This window comes from Urocampus carinirostris, chromosome 12 (assembly GCF_059441175.1).
Source record: "Urocampus carinirostris isolate Australia breed hairy pipefish chromosome 12, RoL_Ucar_1.0, whole genome shotgun sequence".
Taxonomy (NCBI): domain Eukaryota; kingdom Metazoa; phylum Chordata; class Actinopteri; order Syngnathiformes; family Syngnathidae; genus Urocampus; species Urocampus carinirostris.
In genome coordinates this window covers 17,680,605-17,701,674 of record NC_142360.1, presented here as the reverse complement: position 1 = coordinate 17,701,674, position 21,070 = coordinate 17,680,605, and the positions used below count along the sequence as shown (strand labels likewise).

Sequence of the window (21,070 nt, the reverse complement as noted above, 5' to 3'; positions counted from 1 at the left end):
ACAGCGAGTTTCTCTGGTGTTTTTCATCCTTTGAAAGGTAAATGCATGCAAAACAAGCACACCTTGTGTGACACAGTTACCCAAATTGATATGACATTTCACCCTGACACGCAACAAGAACATGCTCTGTCACTCCTAACTTCTGACAACAATGGCTGAGAAATGATCTTTTGAACAAGTTGTACTCTGTCCCTTTTGCATGCATATGACTATGCAAGTTGAATTAGGTTAATCACTCGTCTTGGCTATATTTCCGCAACATTGTTCACGTTTACATTCAGGGAATAGTCAGAGTGATATCAGACTTTTTCAAATATTTTGGTATGTTAAACCATGTTAGCACAGACAGAAATATAAGTATTTTCCTGTCATTAAAAATGCGTTTAGCGGGCTTGAGTTACTGCCTTAAGAACCTGAACCCTTGTTCATGTAAACCCAGTGGCGTGCCATGGATTTCACACTTGGGCCTTTAGCTCCAGTCTGATATAGAGATGTGTTATTAGTGAATTAGCCCGCTCTTGGAAACGGGTCTAGGGGAGGTGGTTTTGTCCGGCCGCCGCCGCAAGTTTTCTGGGTCCAAGGGCGCCCGACGCTGCCAAGCGCAGTCCACTCGGGAAACCAGAAATGCGGACTGTGCAAGACGGGGCAGAGGGGGGCGCAAAAGGCCCGATTGAACACGGAAGCACGGCATGTAAATACTGTAACAATATCTAAGTTAGAAAAGACTGTCTAAACAGAGACAATGAACGATGATGGATGGATAATAAAAAGAGAAAAGCGTGGCCCAATGTGCCGACCACGCAGGAAATTCGGATCTGATCAGGTTGGGCTTGGCCTAAGTCTTAAAATCTTACCTGCATGCTGAAAGTGGCAGACAAAAACTTCCCCAGTTGCGAAAGGCTTGCTCACTGTCATTGTCCGACCTTTCGCTATTAAATCAACACAATATATTTCCTTGTTTAACAGCTCTTGGCGCGATCGCTTTGGTGGATTACTGCCCCCTAGTCAGTCATAGTTGTGAAACCAGTGACGTTTCTCAAGGTTATCTAGCTGGCGCTCAGAAGCAAACTCCGAATCGAATTGGCTAAACCAACAGCTTTCTTGAAGGCAGATTTTACGGGACACTGCTTTCAGAATTTTTGGGAAAGCCTCTGGGTATATTTCTATACAGGCTAACTCTGGCTAAGTCACTAAACGAGCCACACTTACTATGTCGATTTCTTCAATTACATTACATTTTATTACCTGTCACGACAACTAAAATGCCACCATTGGTTTTATACATTCACTGTAAAGTTTAAGTTTATGTTTATTTTTAACTGATGGATATATTTTGATGGTGCTAGAAAACAAAGTTGTCAGCAGCCACAGAAATACAAAAGCAAGTCTGTTTATCTGGCCCTGAATCTTGCACATGATTATGCAATTAAGTGTGTCAGTGAAACTGGGTGTGCCTGTTTAAAAACAAAATTTCACTCCATTAAGGATGTTTGTACAGTCACTGAATATATTTAAAAAAAAGTACTACCAAAAAGCAAACAACAGTAAAAAACACAAACCAAAAACAAAATGCTGGGGGGTTGAATGTTGTCATTTTGCAGGACTCACTTCAGGATTTTTTTCCACTCATTCCTACCCACAAAACCCCAAGTCAGTTATTTTACTCTTACTATTATAAGACTTAAACTAAGACACATATGAACACACATCAGCATACACTTGATGATGATGTAAAGGTTAGCGACAAGTTCATTTAATTATTCAAATATTTTATTTCCATCCTTACACTGAGGACTTTAATGGCAGCATTCTACAGGGTTCGTACACCTAGTTCATGATGAAATTCAAGCCCTTTTAAGGACTTTCAAATGCAATTTTCCAATTTCTTCAGTAGCATTAAAAAAATCCAGTGTGGATTAGGTATTTGCAGAGCCACAAATATATTTGTGATTTATGTATGCAAATTTTAATCTTACGTGCGCTTTCATTAAGACATAAGATATTTAGATCTTGTGATATCGCAAATATATATTTTTGAGAAAAATCTCTCAACATATAGGTTTTAGGAAAACATGACATTAATATGTACCTTACATTTGCAATTGCTGGAATTTCCTCCCATTTTTTTTCCACTGGGAAATGTACCTTAATTTTTTTGCAGGGCACAAAATTAATGTCCAAAATTGATGCGTAATCCTTACACTAATACACATTTCATAGTGCCCTGTGTAGGTTTCGCTTGCACATGTCATCTTAGGAGGCGATGATACCTAATTGGGCAATGCTGTACAAACTAATACAAGCTGCAGTTAATCATGCGGGAAGAAGAAATGCAATGGCAAAACAAAACCACCAGAGCAGTGTCTGCGCCTTTTTTGAGCAGACTTGTTTAAAAACATTGCAGCAGCTTTAGGCACTTTTCAATCCTTGAAAACACAACATTGAAGTTTAAGAATTTTCAAGGATTTAAAGCACTTGTAAAAACCCCGATTTTAGCAGCTTTTTTGCTCAGACATTGTAACATGGATGAGGTGAGTTCATACAAGAAATGAAAGCAGTTTGACCTGAGCCACTACATTGAGCAAGATGACTAACATTTTTAAGGATTCCTCTCCAGTGCACGTTATGCGAGTTTCAAGAAAGCTGACGGACTGGCTTAGCGGTTGTGGTGTTGGATGCATCATTCCTGTGAGTTATTACATGTTTTCAGTTAGTCTGTGCCACTGCAAACAATTCCTTATTGCAACTGTGTTTAGGGCACCAAATTCAGCAAATTATTTCTGTGAGTGCTTCTAAGAAAACATGTTACAGTGAGAGGCTCCAGTGCTGACCCATTCCGGGTCAATACTATTTTCCGTTTACAATCTGTCGCCACATTTCACTGCTAACCATGTTGCAAACACACAGCTTGGTCAAATTTACAACCTGACTAATATTTACACTGTCATTTATGTGTGTGAAGATATAGAGTTGTAAAAAATAACTGTCTCAATTACTTCCTCATTATGGCATCTCAAACCAAATGCAAACGCAAAAAAAATTGTGTTGAATAAAGTCGTACCAGACTAACTTTAGTAGTACAGACGCTCCCCTACTTACGACCATTCGACTTATGAAAAACAGTAGATACGAACATTTTTTACGGGATGTCGAAAGATATCTGAATATTGCTGTAAGTTAGATTTTGTATTGTGTGCACCGGTTTCCGAGTACAGGACATTACTGTAGTGCTTCTTTCTGCCGCTACCGGCATGTGGCACTGTGAGAGCTCACCCAGCATCCACCTCGAAGAAAAAATCCGCTTCCTCGTTCGTGTGTAAACATTCTGTACTGTATCTCCAGCGCGCTAAGACCTTTGACATTTTTATTGTTTAATATCTTGTGAATCCATTCAATATGTTTGGTGTAAACTGTAAAGGAGAAACGGACCCTTTCTTTTGAAATCAAAGTGGAATAAGAAAGCTTGATGCAGTTCGAAAAATGGTTGATTGGCTTTTTTTCCGACTCTTTCTACCAGAGGAGGAAGTCGCCTAACTCTTGAAGCTCATCTTCCAAAAGTAAGTTAAACTTAACTTTATTTATCTTTATAGCGCATATTATTTTATCAAACTTTTTTTTTTCAATTTCAAATTAATACAGGTAACCTATACAAGCCTTAAACATACTTATATAAACCTTAAACATACATTCCATACAAAATATAGCACTGAAGCAACTTACCAAGAAATTCAACTTACGAATCTTTGTAAGTAGGGCAACGTCTGGATAAACCAAAGGTCCAACAAGTTCACAAAAAAAAGATGTCGAGATTTTATTTAAAAAATTTCCATTCTACAATGTCCGAGCATTGATCTCACTTCAAAAAATTAGACAAGTTGCATGAATTATTCCTTAACTAGACTTGCATGCAAGTCAGGGGGTTTTAAAAGTATTGCAAACATTCTATATTTTTCAGAGCTAAAGTTAAGAACTTGTGTGTCCAAGTGATTCTCGAATGTCTCACACTATTCAGAAATGCACTATTTAAAATTATGGCTAGAGGGCCAAAATGGACAAATGGGTTTTCAAGTTCCTGGGTGACCTCTCACAGCGCCACATGGCGAAAAGAAGCACTACAGTAATGTCCTCTACTCTTAAAAATGTGCACACAATACAAAATCTAACTTACAGCAATGTAAAAATGATCGTGTCTACCGTTTTGCGCAAGTCGAATGTTCGTAAGTAGGGGAGTATATTTATACGGCATTGGATGAAATCATATTAAATAAAATGGGAGCAACAAAGAGAGACATTAAAGCTTTAACTGTGTCCCCTTTTGGATGTTTATTTTGAGTAACGCTAATATCCCAATTTTTCAAATTGCATTTCAATACCTACATTTCAATTTGACTGATTATTTAGTTGGTGAATTGGCTTATACATCCAACAATTTGATAAACTATATATTTTTTTGCAATTAATTAAAATAGTGATCAATGAAGGGAATCGCAAGAATCTTATTTGAGCAATATTAGTAATAATTGCCCAGCAGTAATATATATCTCTATAAAACACAATAGAAACATTCAGGGATGCACTGTGCAACTCTGTTTCTTCTGTGTTGCCAAAACAGACATGATTCAGCCACTTGTTTGTTGCCAAGGAAACCAGCTGGCAGCTGCAGAGATCCTCAATATATAAACTATGGTGGGTCAAATACTCTGCAATTAATTTTATATCATAAAGGCAACAGATATATAAAAAAGCATATTAATAACATATTTGACGGTTGTATGCCCTTGTTGAACTCTGCTCTGAGGTATCAGGGGTTCATTCAAGTTCTCAAGGCAGTTGCATAAACCATCAGCCTCAAGTCCTCCAGTGGACACGGCCCACTGGTACACAGAATTTTTGGGTCTTGAGGTACTGAATCTTGAGGTTGCTATCTAAAATAACCTATTTGTGGCTCATACAAATATTCATTTGGGAGAAATGAAATAAATATAGTGTGTCATTGAGATGGAAAGAGGTCTCCACTGTAAGACAATGCAAATAACACCGTTTTTTTTTTCTCATGTCCAAGTTGGACCCAACACAAAAACTCATTAAATGCCTAGTTCAATCATGTGTCGCCCATACAAGCCAATGCATGAAGCTTTAAAAAGCAACCTTAACAGGGATTAGCTTCCAATTTTAACACTTGACTATAATCCTGCAATCACACAGACCTTGCTAAGCCTGAGCTACCCATGCAAATAGAAGTAGACGGCTGTGTTTTTCGCTAACAATGTGGCCCTCCAACAATTGGGCTTGCTTGTGAAAAATCGGGTCAATGAAAGGAGAGCAGGAGGACATGGTGACATTGATATATTGATATATTAATTGAACCTGATATTCAATCAGACCTTATTATTATTTTTGTTGTGTTGCTATATTAAAGATGCCATTGTAGTAGCAATTTGCTCTCAAATTATTCTGGAAACCACTCCTGTGTGTACATCTAACAAGAAAATGGATGGACGGATGGAAAGCAAACAACACAATTCAGGGTTCATACACGGTTTTCATGGCTAAATTCAAGCAGTTTTAAAGGACTTTCAAAGCCAATTCCCAATTTCTCCAGTACCATTCAAAGACAAACTGCTACATTATCATATTGTTATTAATATTGATTAGTTGTTGTTAGGGTAACACGTCAGCTGAGTGGTTAGCGTGTCCGCAGCACAGTTCTAAGGTAATGGGTTAAAATCCAGTTACTAGCCTTCCTGTGCGAAGTTTGCATGTCCTCTCCGTGCTTGCGTGAGTTTCCTCCGTGCACTCAGGTTTCCTCCCACATTCTAAAAACGTGCATGTCAGGTTAATTGGCCGGTCCAAATTGTCCCGAGATGTGAATGAGCAAGTGAGTTGACTATCTCTGTGTGCCGTGAGACTGGCTGGCAATCAGTTCAGGGTGAACCCCCTCCTACTGCCCGAAGATAGCTGGGATGGGTTCCAGCACCCCCGGGACCCTAATTAGCATAAGCGGTGCAAATAATGGATGGATGGATGGATAATTGTTGTTATCATTATTAATATTATTGATCTCACCAACACCGATGATGTATTTAAGGTGGGTGCGAGCCAAGGAGTGTCAGGACCAGAACGGAAACAGGACCCAATTGCGTTACGTTTCTCGCAAGTTTTATTAAAGGAAAGAGGAAGGGCTGCGCCCACGATCCGGCGTTCGCTAGACGCGGGAAGCAAGTCGCTCTCATACTCAATTTGTGATCCGAACACGGAAGTGGATCTTCCGTAGTGAGCGATGGCAATGTCGGGAACGGAAAAACGGGTTAGTAGCCGGGACAGGAGAGTAAAAACGTGGTCGGGGTCGTAAGCGAGTCGTAAGCCAGAAAAGGTGAGTAGACGTGGTCAGGGACAAAAACAGGTCAAAATGCGGGACGGGAGAGTAGTTGTGGTCAGAATCAAAAACGGGTCGAAGCCGAGGGACAGACGAGAGCAAAGAACAGGTGGGAGTCAGGGTCGAAAAAGGCTTGCCTAGTGTTAACTGAGGTTTGCAGATGGACTGACAAAAGGGGACAGATAGGAGTGGGTTAAAATAGGGACAGGGAGCCAGAGTCCGGGGCAGTTGGCGCCAAAGGAGTGGGCACAGGTGATTCACAACGGTAATCATGACAAGGAGAATCAATTATTCTCAAATTTAACTTATGTGTGAACTAAGCTGCTGTCGAATGCAGAGAAACAACAATTCCAAGCACTTCACCCAAAATTTGAGCACCTTCAAAACCTTGAAAACACAACATTAAAATTGAAGCATTTTCAACCCTGAAAACTATTTTCAAGATGCCAAGCCACAACCAAAGCAGAAGGTCTGTCTGACCGAGTGGGATTAGCTCTCATAGAAACGAACTTAGAAAAAAGACAGAGATAGACTTAGAGGTGTCCAGGTCTCTGATTCCCAGACAAATGTGTGGACTTTTTGCAAGATTTGAGTTATAACCCCTTACTACTGAGGATAAGCGGTGCAGCTAATGGATGGATGGAGTTATTTCTTAGGCTTCCATCCCCCCAGGAACTTCCTCTTACTGCTCTGAATAGGAATCCTAAAACATATTCACTTGGACATGTCTACAGTCGACTGAAGAACCTCCTGCCAGCAAGCTGAGATTGGAGAACTTTTACCGGAAGGTGTCCATGAAGCCTTCTTAGATGCTTGGGACAACTCATTTGGTTGTCCAAAACCTTTAGGAGCAGTTCATTTGGATGGATGAGCTTCTATCTACACCTCAAGGGAGAGCCCAGACACAATGTGGATGAAACACACGTTCAGGGACATCCTGCAGCTCAGGATATAGGTGAGGATGGATCAAGAGCTTGCTTTTTAAATCAACTCTTTGTTAACCACAATAGACCTAAAAGGAGACACTGCTCTGATCAGTTTATCAAACTACCACTTCATATTGCCTCACTACTTAGCAAGACTCCAAACCACTTCAACTCTTCTAACCGAGACAGGAGAAATATATATATATATATACATATATATATATATATCCATTATCTGCACCGCTTATCGTCAGTAGGCTCGCGGGGGTGCTGGAGCCCATCCCAGCCATCTTCGGGCAGTGGGCAGGGGACACCCTGAACTGGTTGCCAGCCAGTCGCAGGGCACACGGGACAGACAATTAGCTCACTCATTCACACCTAGGGACAATTTTGACCGGCCAATTAACCTGACATGCAGGTTTTTGGAATCTGGGGGGAAACTGGAGTGCCCAGAGGAAACCCACGCAAGCACGGAAGAACATGCAAACTCCGTACAGGTAGGCTGGTAGCTGGATTTGATCCCATGACCTCAGAACTGTCTTGTGGACGCACTAACCACTCAGCTGCCCAGATATCAATTCCCATTTCGGACTTCATAGAAGTTATGGAAAGAGTTGATGGCTGAGGGCAAATTGGAGTCACGAATGAATGAATAGCTTTCTGTAATTCTTTTCAATATATTAAAATTTGGTTGGTTGGATTCCTTTACCGCTAATGATCGTAGGGGCACAATTTCCTGTGGTGTGTCTAGGGCAAGTACAGCCTGGTGGCACCCATCCCTCTCCAGGCCAACATATGTTTTCGGTCTCAAACTAAAGACCTTTCACGTGTTACTGTGTTTAAAATGAGCCCCTAAATGATTCAATCCAAACAGGACTAAGACATAATAAGACTATTCAGACATTGAATGTTCACAAGCGTGCCAGCTGGGCACATAAACCCCCTGCACAATGCCTCCAAATAATCCTTTACTAAAGCAAGTGAGAAAGGGGAGGGGGTCTATACACAGGGACTACACTCAACTCATCAAAAGGTTTACACGGTAAAACTAGTCCCAGCATTATTCATTTTGGATCCAATTTAACCCCTCAAAATAGCGTGGCAGCTCAGAGCTGATGACATTTGAACCTCTTCAACATTCCCTCGCCGGCCGAAGCCGGATACAAGGACGTAAGGAGGGATTACATCCTCCATCGCCACACGCAGCATGTTCCTACACATATTTACAATGTACCTTCCATCATGGTTGCAGATTTGCATTCCTCTGCTTCCGAGGGACCTGGATGGAAAGCGGGAGACGAGCAGATGAAATCCCGGTGACCGGAAAGCTTGGTCGGGGGTGCGTGCGTATGTGGCTAACGCCCAGGCTAACTGAGAGCCTAAAACACCCCCAGCAGTCGCCTGTCAAGCAGCCAGAGAAGGAGAGACGAGGTGGGGGCCTGCTCGAGGGGCTTTAATCCATGGATGCTGCTGCGGTGGCGCCAGCCTCTGTTATTACAGCGGCGCTAACCCTAACCAACACATTTCATTCGGCAGATGATATTCAGAGGAGGGGGAGGAATTCTCAAAGGTGCTTAAAAGGATAGAAAGACGACAAGAGAGAGAAGGTGTGCGAACGAGCGAGGGAGGGACGAAAGGAACGAGGGGTTTGTATGTGTTGTGCTTTAGTGATGTGTCGTTCAGGAACGGGACGGCTTTATAAGCCGACTCCTCTGTGTGAAAGACGGGAGCCGGTATTCTGAAATATACTCAGTGTGCATGCACACAGCGCTGATTTTAAAGTTTTTCTTCTACCAAGGGCTGGTCCAAGCCTTCATGCAGCCCTAAACCAATTTAGATTAAGAACTTAATTTTCTATTGAATTTTGAAGTATTACTCTAGTTGTATTTTTTTGTATTTCTTGAGTCAGTTTTTTGTTGAAGTTAAGTCAAGTCATGTTTATTTGTATAGCCCTTAATCACAAAGAGTCTCAAAGGGCTGCACAGACCACAGATTATTGCAAACCACAGACTATTATGACACCATCCACTGATCTAAAACCTACATTAAGGCAAAAAATACACAGATATTGTCAACATGAAATACAGGTTATTCATATGCTATAGAAGTGTGTTTTAAGCTTAGATTTAAACATTTCCACTGAGGGTGCAGATCAAATCTCAGGATGAAGAGCATTCCACAGCACCGGGGCCCGGATGAAGAACGCTCTCGAACCTGCAGATCTCTTTTTGGCTCTTGGGATCACTAGTAGACCAGCATTTTCAGAGTGAAGGCTCTGGACCGGAACACAGGGGGAACTTATATCTGAAAGATATGAGCGAGCAAGTCCATGCATGATTTTGTATACTACCAACAGAAACTTAAAATCACATCTTAAGCTAACAGGGAGACAATGCAGGTTAGCTAAAATCGGGGTAATGTGATCAAACTTTCTTGTCTTAGTTAAAAGCCTCGCTGCAGCATTTTGTACCAGCTGAAGGCTCTTGATTTTGGACTTCGGGAGACCGGAGAGTAGTACACTACAGTAATTGAGACGGCAGGTAACAAACACATGAAATATAATCTCCGCATCCGACTGAGACAGCATAGGGTGAATTTTAGCAATGTTGCGAAGATGGATAAAAGCTGTTCTAGTAATATTCTTAACGTCTGTTTGAAAGGACGGATCGGGGTCAAATATGACACCTAAATTTTTGACCGAGGCACTCTGGGTGATATTACATTTGTCAATGTTTAAAGCCGTTTTGGAGAACAAGTCACGGCATTTAGATGGACCAATAACTGAGATTTCGGTCTTTTCAGAGTTAAATAAATAAAAATGACTTGACTTGACTTATCTCGGTGAGGCAGGCCTCCAGATTTCAACAGTTTAATGGGGCAGATTCCTTCATCAGAAGATATAGTTGAGTGTCATCTGTGTAGCAATGGAAACTGATATTATACTTGCGAAAAATATCACCTAATGGAAGCAAAGGAAAAGAAGGGGGCCAAGTACTAAACCCTGCGGAACACCACCAGTAACACCAAAGGGCTCAGATGTCATTTCACCATATTTAACACAGTGCACATACCTGTCAACCTCCACGGCTCCATGCCCCTACAAACTGTCGCATTTTCCCTTACAAAATACAAAATAATCTTACACCATATTTTTTTTCCGGAATGATGCATGATGGGAAACCCCCAGGCGGCAGACGCATGCGCACAGTAGCATCAAACCGCTCGCTTCGTTTGCAATGAAAAAAACAATACCGAGATAGAGGCTACTGCGGCAAACTCGTTAGACGTCATTGATTTGCCGTTTCGTGATTGTCGGTGTTTACCGAATGGTACCCATAATTGAAAAATTTGCGTTTTTCCGTACAGATTTTCTGGTACGTCGTACACGTCTTAAAATGCATAATAAACGTACTTTGTACGGCAAAAACGTGCAGATTGAAAGGTATGAGTGCGTCCTATTTGAGAGGTAGGATCCGAACCATAAGAGGAAGGTTCCTGAGAAACCAATCAATTTTTCCAACCATTCTAGTAAGATATTATGGTCCACAGTTCTAGTATTAATGTAGTTTTATTCTGGTAGTAGTTCTTCAGTACATATGTTGTGTTTTGATTGAAAATGTTTATGTTCTATGTGCTAGTAATTTTGCAGCACGGCGGGGCAGTGGTTAGCGCAAGTGGGGCACAGTTCTGAGGTCTGGGAACCTCCTGAGTGGGTTCAAATCCAGCTACCGGCCTTCCTATGCAGATTTTGCATGTTCTCCCCGTGCTTGCGTGCGTTTCCTCCGGGCACTCCGGTTTCCTCCCACATTCCAAAGACATGCATTTCAGGTGAACTGGCCAGTCCAAATTGTCCCTAGGTGTGAATAAGCGAGCGAGTTGTCTGTCCCTGTGTTCCCTGCGATTGGCTGGCAACCAGTTCAGGGTGTCCCCTGCCCACTGCCCGATGATTGCCCGGATGGGCTCCAGCACCCATGCAACCCTACTGAGTATAAGTGGTGCAGCTAATTTGATGAGATGTTAGTAATTTTGTAATATTACTGCAGTATTATTTTTGTAGTATTTTTGTACTATTTATGTTGTATTTTGTAGTATTTCCATTGTAGAATTTTGCTGTGGATCTGTAGTATTTCTGTAGTATTTTTATAGTACAGTATTGCAGTAGTTTCATTTTTGTGGTATTTTTGTCATATCTCTGTCATAGAATTTTTTTTAGTGTTGCTGTAATTGTATTTTTGCAGTATTTCTGTTGTGATACCCCTGTAGTAGTATTTATGTAGTAATGTTTTTCTAGTAGTGTTCTATTATAGAATGATGTGGTATTTTTGTAGTATTTCTGTAGAAGTATTTTTATGTGTTTCCAAAGCAGTATTTTAGTGGTTTTTTTGGTTCATTTTTTTAGTATTCGATAGTAGTATTTTTTTCATATTTCTTTAGTATTTTTGTAATATTGCTGTGGTTGTTTTTTGGTAGTATTTCTGGGGTATTATTTCTGTAGTAGTATTTTGTATTATAATGTTACTGTAGTAATATTGTTTAGTTTTTCTATAATGTTTTTTTCTCTTCAGAATGAAAGTCAAATAATGCATTCATGCATTTCCGACACTGCATTGTTCACACTATTTTATATTTTCCTTTTTTAATCGAGCTTTTAAAGCCTTTCCCGACCTTTGTTAAAGGTGGTGCCCGTAACTTCAAAATATTCTACTTGCTGTGACGCCATCTTCTGGCTGATCATTGCACTCTCAGTCAAGCTGCTTTTGTGGTGCGTCCACGTACGTCCGTCTCTCTTTGAGACAGTTGTGTATTTTTATTTGCAGAAGAAGTACTTTATTCTTGTAGAGGTAAAGGTTTTTCACTGTACCGTTTACTTTATTTACACTTGATTTTCGTTCCACAATTTGCGGATATTGAAGATTTTTCAGTTGTTCCAATATCCCGATTGGGTATAGTTTTTTTTCCATAGGTAAATACTTTGTATTAAGGTAAACACTTTATATTTTTCTATTTATGAGTCTTTGTATAATTTCAACATCAGGAGTGTGATGAACCGGAACGGGGTCAGGACCCAAATGCGTGACGTTTCTCACACAAGCTTTTATTTTACGGGAAATGGGGAGTCATGCACGTTGGGCAGCGGTCTGGCGTGGGAATACAGGAAGCCAGAGACCGATGAGATCGATACCAATTGTCCGAGCAGATATCGGACAGATGGGGTCGATACCAGATCGGACGGGACAGACAGGATTGATATTGAAACAGGATATCGAAATTGAACAAGACAAATTCGATGGGAACGAAAACTGGAAGAGAATAACAAACAGGACAAAATAGACGGGAACGAAACTGGAAACCGATACTAAACAGGACCAGATAAATGGGAATAATACCGGACAGGAAATACCAACAGGAAACAGGACCGAGTCAGAAACCCATGTCTTGCGGGGCAGAGGTTCTTTGATGGCTGACAAAGAGTGCGTGAGAGCACTGAGCTTAAATAGAAGGGAAGCCAATCTGTCAACGAGCCGCAGCTGGCGCCACACGGGCGAGGCCAATTGGGCGCCATGGCAACCGTGTCATGGAGTGCAAACTTAACTCCTTGTAGCCATTCAACAATACAAAAGGTGATGTTGATTTTTTTCCATTTTTTTGAGGGTTTTGGTTGGCATTTGGACTGTATTTGAAACTGTTCTTTTCATATTCTCACCATTTTCGTCGTACAATTAAAGAAAACCTCGATCACACTTGAGAATTCACTCTACTCCTCTTCCATTCCTTAAGCGTAATGCGCTCGGTGGCTGGAACAACCGTTGATAAAAGTAGGATAAAAGCAGATAGGGGTGGTGAAAAAAAGGCTCTTTGAACTCAGTTGGACATTGTTAACACAAACTTAATAGCTAAAGTATTTAATTTGAATCTTTTTTAAGGACACCTCAAAATACACACCCCACCTTTAAAGTCAAGTCATGTTTATTTGTATGGACCTTAATCACAAAAAGTCTCAAATGGCTGTAAAGACTACAGACTCTTATTACACCATCCCCTGATCTAAAACCTACATGAGGGCAAAGAAAAGAGAGTTTTTAAAATGCCATTTTATAGGTGGTGCATGGATTGAATTTGTCTGTGCTTAAGCACCCCCCAGAACGGGCTGGTTACGCCCATGATTGGTAATGGATTCACTAAAGCAACAATAAAAATCTTAAAAGCCGCTTGGTATCTAAAAAAGCCGGCTCTTTTCAGTGAGCCAAGCCAAAAGAGCCGTTTCTAAAGAACGCATACCCATCACTCGCGCATGCATGTTTGGAAGGAGAGTAGAGGCGGGGTGATGACGTAATGTAGACTCAGCCAATTGCTGCGTCCATGCGAAAAGTCACACGGCCTGCAGCCTGACTCATTACAAAGCTCGACGAATGCCGATTAATGAAAAAAATATATACAAAATTTAGTGCAAGTACACGAGAGATAAAATGAAATTAGATGCGTGTTCGCCAAGTCAAGAGAGAGAAAAATAAACAAAACGTTTGCTAAACTCCTGCCTTATTTAGTCAGTGCAATGTTCTGCGGCCAGCCACCGAAGATTGTCAATTATTTGCTTACAGGCAGAAAATAAGCCACCCACGTGACGGCTATAAAAACGTGATTATTTTTTAATTCATTATTTCTTTATTTGCACAGACACGAGGACATGAATAGTCCTGCGTTTAAGGTGCATGATCTACATCTGCTCCATCAGGCTCGGAATATAATTGTTGTGGTTGCAGTCACATTTTCTGCTCGTCATTTCAGTCCTATGTAATTCTGATGCCATTTCTTCCTTTTCTTTCCTTTTCTAGTGCACCGGAACCGAGCTTGATCTGTGTTGGAGTGACGTCACGGTTATCCCAAGCAAGGTCACAAATGAAGGGAACGATCGTGCGTTTGAGCGTGCCAGGTTTTCATGGGAAGCAGGTGCAATGGAGAAAAGGGGGCAGGGATGAGCACAGATATCAATTGACTCTTTGAACGTGACGTCACGTTGGCTGCCCTGGCAGAATGAGAGCCATGACGGACGCTTGTTTTGTTTTTCTAAATCTTTTACCCGTTTTTCAAGTTTTACATTTTTTATCGTGTCTTTCTAATAAACAATATACAAATCACACATAAATAACAAACACAATATTACATAATTATCTGCCAGTGGCAGGGTTGGGTAGGGTTACTTTAACTTGATTACTTTCAATTACTTTTGGATTACTCCAATACCAAATATGTTAAGTCAAGTCAAGTCAAGTCATTTTTATTTGTATAGCCCTAAAGAGTCTCAAGGGCTTCACAGATTATTACGCTATATTACACAGACTATTTTTCAGCCGACGAGAAGAGTAGGTTATTCATATGCTATGGAGTAGAAGTGAGTTTTAAGCTTAGATTTAAACATTTCCACTGAGGTTGCAGATCGGATTTCAGGGGGAAGAGCATTCCACAGCACCAGTGCCCGGATGGAGAACGCTCTCGAACCACCAAAACACTTCTTTGCTCTTGGGATCACCAGAAGACCGGCACTCTCAGATCGTAGGCTTCGGACCGGGACATAGGGGCAAATCAGATCTGAAAGAGGGAGCAAGTCCATGTATGATTTTGTATAATACTAAGAGAACCTTGAAGGATGCACTGTGTTAAATATGGTGAAATGACATCTGAGCCCTTTAATGTTACCTGTGGTGTTCTGCAGGGTTCAGTGCTTGGCCCCCTTCTTTTCAGCATTTACATGCTTCCATTAGGTGATATTATTCGCAAGTACAATATCAGCTTCCACTGCTACGCAGACGACACTCAACTATATCTTCCGTTGGAGGAATCTCCCACACTAAACTCTGGAAATTTGGAGGCCTGCCTCATTGAGATAAAAGAGTGGATGTCCCTCAATTTCTTGCGTCTTAACTCTGAAATGAACGAAATGTTAGTCATTGGTCCATCTAAATGCCGTGACTTATTCTCAAAAACTGCTGTGAAAACATTGACAAATGTCACATCACACAGAGTGACTCAGTTAAAAATTTAGATGTCATATTTGACCCTGATCTATCCTTTGAAATGCATGTAAAGAAAATTACTAGAACCGCTTTCTTCCATCTTCGTAACATTGCTAAAATCCGTTCAATACTGTCTCAGTCGGATGCGGAAATTATAATTCATGCGTTTGTTACCTCCCGTCTCGATTACTGTAATGCACTACTCTCTGGTCTCCCGAAGTATAGAATCAAGTCTCTTCAGCTGGTACAAAATGCCGCAGCGATGCTTTTAACTAGGACAAAAAAGTACGATCACATAACACCGATCTTGGCTAACCTGCATTGGCTCCCAGTTAGCCTTAGATGTGATTTCAAGGTTCTCTTAGTAATATGCTAATAAAAGACAAAAGAAATAAATATGAATAAAATTACTCAATTCTTTGCAGGCTCTGGGTGTAACGGACTACATGGAATGGCAAAAATGATGTTGGCAAGCTGTTTGGATTTATTTTCATTTTGTTTTTGTCCTATTTTATGTTAGTTTTGCCGGAGATCAAAGAGATCAAAGCCAGGAGAGAAAGCTTACCACGTGTTGTGAGTCATCATTTTATTCATATTTAGTTAGCTATTTTGTCTTTTATTAGCATATTTGGTATTGGAGTAATCCAAAAGTAATTGAAAGTAATCAAGTTAAAGTAACCCTACCCAACCCTGCCAGTGGGAAACGCATACCTGTCAACCTGTACGTTTTTGCTGTACAAAGTACGTTTATTATGCATTTTAAGACTCGTACAATGTACAAGAAAATCTGTACGGAAAAACGCAAATTTGTCAATTATGGGTACCATCCGGTATACACCGACTATCACGAAACGGCAATCAAGTCAAACCAGTTTGCCGCGGTAGCCTCTATCTCGGTATCGGTTTTTTTCCGTTGCAAACGAAGCGAGCAGTTTGATGCTACTGTGCGCACGCCTCTGCTGCCTCGGATTTCATGCGGTAGTTGTGTAGTGAAAGGAAGTCCGTCTCTTTTTAGCGAACCAGCTTTTTCGGTTCAACTCATTAAAGAGAGCCGGCTTTCAAACGGCTTACTTGCTTTTATGTATTATATTACGAATTGTTATGTTGTATAAAGTAGTTAAGAAAAAAAAGGAAGTATAAAAGGAAAAATGAAAAAAGACAGGTTTGTGGTTATCCCTTTAATCAGTATATTACCAACAATAATTAAATGCATAAAATGAATTAATAATTTGAAAGAGAAGATGTATTATTCTACTTCATTATATTTGCATGCATTTTTCCTTCCACAGTGAACGTCCAAGCTACTTCATTTTTGAACTTTTTTTTTATAATAAACCTCATTCATGTCGAGCAACTCAGTATCTCACAACAAAATGTTAATTAACAATATATATATATATATATATATATATATATATATATATATATATATATATATATATATATGATATAACGAAACACATTCACAATATAACATATTAAACTACATAAATAAACACGTTTGAAAAAAGAATATGGTGTAAGATTTTTTTTGTATTTTGTAAGGGAAAATACGACAGTTTGTAAGGGCATGGAGCCGTGGAGGTTGACAGGTATGTGTTTTCGGTTATTTTTTCTACAATAATAACATCGTTAAAATCAGCATCATTTTCTCAAATTACCTTATATTTGATTATTTGGTTTTGTTGTAAGCATGTGCCCACTCATGAGGTGTACTTTTCAGAAGAATAACAACTTTCATTAGCTACTTAAGTTTCATCAATGACAATCAACCCTCGTAACCCACTGATATATACCTTTGGCGCCATCTCCTGACTACTTATGACAGTACTACAACATCATGGCTCTAATGCACGAATGGATATCAATATTCAAAAGCTTTTTTATAACTCATTTTATCGTGCTTTTTTTCTTTTTTGGACATGTTTGTTTTGATCCCTTAAACATTAGGGTCGTAGGAGCACCATTCCATGTGGTGTGTCTTGAGCAGGTACAACCTAGTGGCGCCCATCCCACTCCAGGCCAATATGTTTCCACCCTGTCTCGAACCTGAGACCTTTCGCGTGTTAGAAGACCACTGCACTACAAAAAAAAAACACAACAACAAAGGGGATAAAAGGGAAAGAAGAACAAAGCTGAAGTATTTTATTCAAAAGTATTACATGTCATCACCTGAATAGGATGGGGAGGTGTACATTGTGAAAAAGCTTGAAATGGAAATTATGTATATATGAATGAAATATGACTACGTTTGTATAAACCCTGTGAACTGTTTTGAAGTCCATTCTTGCTTTTCATCACTAGATGGCAGGAAAGAACTTTTTTTTTATTGGCAAAGCCATCAGTCAGCTCCACAGTGAAAGCTCCATTTCACAGTTTGCAGTTCATCACCCCCACATTTATTTCTCTTTAAAGGGGGCAGTGCTGAAAAATGTAAAGTAGCCAGTGAACAGCTTATGTAACAGTTGGTAGCGCTCGTATAGCCTCAGACCAATGACGCTCTTAGCCACCATTAAACAGTGGTGGTTTGTCAGGGCCTACAAAGCCTTTTATCCAGGCCTAACAATTATCTGAATCAGGTGGTGTAATTACATTTTGCCTGTGTATGCTTAATAAATAATTCCAAGTTGTCCTTCAACTTCCATTCATTGTTTTCCCCCGTGGTTGCGCTGCTTCCAGATGTGTGCTTTTGTCTTATAGATATTTTAATGCGGCCAGACCCCGGGAACATTGATAGACAAATACGTGTCCAATTCAAAATGTACTCATCACAGAAACATCACGATCAATCCAAACAAGATACCTGGAAACTATAAAGCCAGTAGTCATCAAATTAGTTGAATGTACTCAAATATCAAGTCGTTACTTCCAGGAACATCCAGAGAATCGAACCATGTAAAATATTTACTCCTAAATACACGAAAATACAGACAGATGAAAAAGATTCCGCCTAAAAGCATGTCAGCCTCGCTGAAGGATCATTATTGTAATTTTCTTGTATCCCTCTAAACTCACATTTAAAAATAAACAGACTCGTAAAATGATTCCCAATATGTTCATGAGCTTCTCACCTTTTGATTGACCCCTGTCTCGGCCAATAGCAAGCTTTTTTTTCACAGCATTTGCCTATACAGGCCTATTTGATTAAACAGAGATCGCCTCTTGTAGCTCTGAATATCTCCAGTATTAACCGAATTAAATTAGCCAAGGAAATCCCCAACATAAATGTATACACTTACTCGATGTCTATTCAAATTAGAGCTGAAGATAAACATGCGCAAACGCATGTCCACCGACAGAGGAGGATCAACATCGGCAAAGCTGCAGGACCGGACAGGGTGTCCGGCCGAACTCTGAGAAAATGCGCTGACCAGCTAGCAAGAGTGTTCCTGGAAATCTTCAACCTGTTCCTGCAGCTGTCCAAGGTTCTGGTGAGTCTCAAATCTTCCACTATAACCTCAGTACAGAAAAAAATCCTACCTCTCTTAATGATTACATGCCTGTTGCTTTGACTCGGTTGATGATGTAGTGCTTGGAGCGGCTTCTTCTCAAGTATATCAGAGAATACTTCCCCATAGACGTTTACAGCCTCGAGTTCTCCTAAATGAAGAATCGGTCTATAGTGGATGTGTTTCCCTCAACCTGCACGCTACATAGGTATGTGCTCAGCACAGCCTTTTTCACCATATATACTTACAACTGTTCTGCCATCCATACCACCAATACAGTTGTGAAATTTACAGACGACACTACAGTGGTGGGTCTCATCTCAGGCAACAACGAGACCCAATGCAGAGAAGAGATACAACAGAGGTGTTCAGCAAACTACCTGGTGCTGAAAACTAAGAAGACACAGACAAGGTCTTCGTGGATTTCAGGAGGTCCAGAAAGACTGACCACAACCCCGTTATTAAAAAAAAAAACTGGAATAAGTGTTGCTGAGGAGCATGTTGTGTGGACGGAGAATAATTGGTCCAGAGTTCACTTCAGTGAACGGGTAGACAACATTAAGCTCCTGGGCCTCCACATCACATCAGACCTCTCCTGGTCTACCAGCACTTGGTGCCAGGAAAAGAATGGTCAGCAAGTTCTGTGGCGTGTCTTCAGGAAGTTTAAACAGGCTGGTATCTTCCAGGCTGCTCCTCAACTTTTACAGAGCAATAATTGAGGCAGCTGCATGGCACAGGAGAGTAAACTGGCGCGGGTGGTTAGTACTGCACAGAAATCCATATACACTGGAGACCAGAATTAGAGAAAAATTTTATAAAAATTTAAATGATTTTGAAAGAATACTATCTTTACTGTTTCACAGTTAATTTACATTTTATTGTGTCTATTCAATAATACTACAACACTTCTTTCACAAAATGACTAAAGACATTTCACAATCACACATTTTCAGAAAACGCACTGATCAAGAACTGTGACTTTGGTATGAAAAGAAATTTGAAGGTTACAACTGTCAGCAATTAATAAGAAGTGTACAGGCCTCTGTTGTGAATAACCTCTGCACATCTGTGGCCACAGGATAGCACTAGTCCCTCAGACTGCTCCGGTTTGATTTTGTTCCATTCTTCTTCCGGCCTACTCCACATTTCAGTAATTTTCGTAGGTTTCTTGACCATAACTTTGACCATAGTTTTCTATTGAGTTGAAATCAGGACTCTGTGCAGGCCATGCCATTCTTTCAATTTTTTCACCATCAGGGAAATTCTTTCCCCGTTTTGCTGTGTTTTATGGAGCATTGTCCTGCATGATGACTGCAGGCTGATTGGGCGATGAACGCAAGTAAGAAACCATGTGCTGCTGAAGAAGGGTCTGATACACATTTGCATTTGCTTGGCCAGGTAGCTGTACAAGAGGCCCAACTCCTGTTGTAAAAATCATGCCCCAAACCATGACACTTTTTCCTCCATCTTTAACTGACTTTTTTGCGCACTTTTAGGTTTCGTTTAATGTATCGCCGAACGTAATGCTTCCCATCGGATCCAAATAAATTTAATTTGCTTTCATCACTGAAGTCAACCAACCAATTATTCTCCATCCACAGAACATGCTCCTCAGTAAAGCTCAGTCCAGGTTTAAAAAAAACAAAAAACGATTACCGATTGAAATCCTCCGCAGTGACCTGTCCTCTCTTGCATTGTCTCCTGTGGATGACCAGCCTTCTTGGGTGACTTGAATGACTTTATAATTTTTTAAAGCTACATTATTCTTGAAATCACAAATTTAGAACGATCAACTTGTCTTGCTATGACTGATAGGGTCATCCCTTTTTTTTCCATCTGGACAACTCATCTAAACTTTGAACTTGTTTACACTGAGCAACTCTGAAAAACACAAAAACAAAATGTTAGTTAAAAATTTCAATTAAACCGTGAAAAAAAACAATAAACTACATCTGTTAAGTAAAACATATTATCCCTAAAAAACACAGGTTTACAGATGTACAACAAAAAAGACGAAATACAATCCCTTAACTACTAGGGTCGTAGGGGCACAATTTTTTGTTGTGTATCTTAGGAAATCACACCCTGGTAGCACCCATCCCTCTCCTGGCCACCCGGATTCGAACCAGGGACATTTCGCAAATGCGCTAACTACTAATTAAAAAAAAAAAGGTTTTCCCTTTTGGTGCCATATCTGTCGTAATTGTACCTTTGTGTGGGCAGCACGGCGGCGCAGTGGTTAGCGCTTGTGTGGCACAGTTCTGAGGTCATGAGATCGAACCTCCTGTGGGGGGTTCTTCCCGTCCT

General features: G+C 40.4%; 1 protein-coding gene across 1 annotated transcript in view; it reads right to left on the bottom strand.

Annotated features, from left to right (window-relative positions):
- sgip1a (SH3GL interacting endocytic adaptor 1a) overlaps positions 1–8,937 on the bottom strand; it is a 71,184-nt gene extending 62,247 nt beyond the window's left edge. The window contains exon 1 of the mRNA XM_088350475.1: positions 8,537–8,937. Coding sequence (XP_088206601.1) covers positions 8,537–8,546 — 10 coding nt within the window. The 5' untranslated portion in view covers positions 8,547–8,937. The remainder of the gene's footprint in view (positions 1–8,536) is intronic.
- Between the last annotated feature and the right edge of the window lie 12,133 nt (positions 8,938–21,070).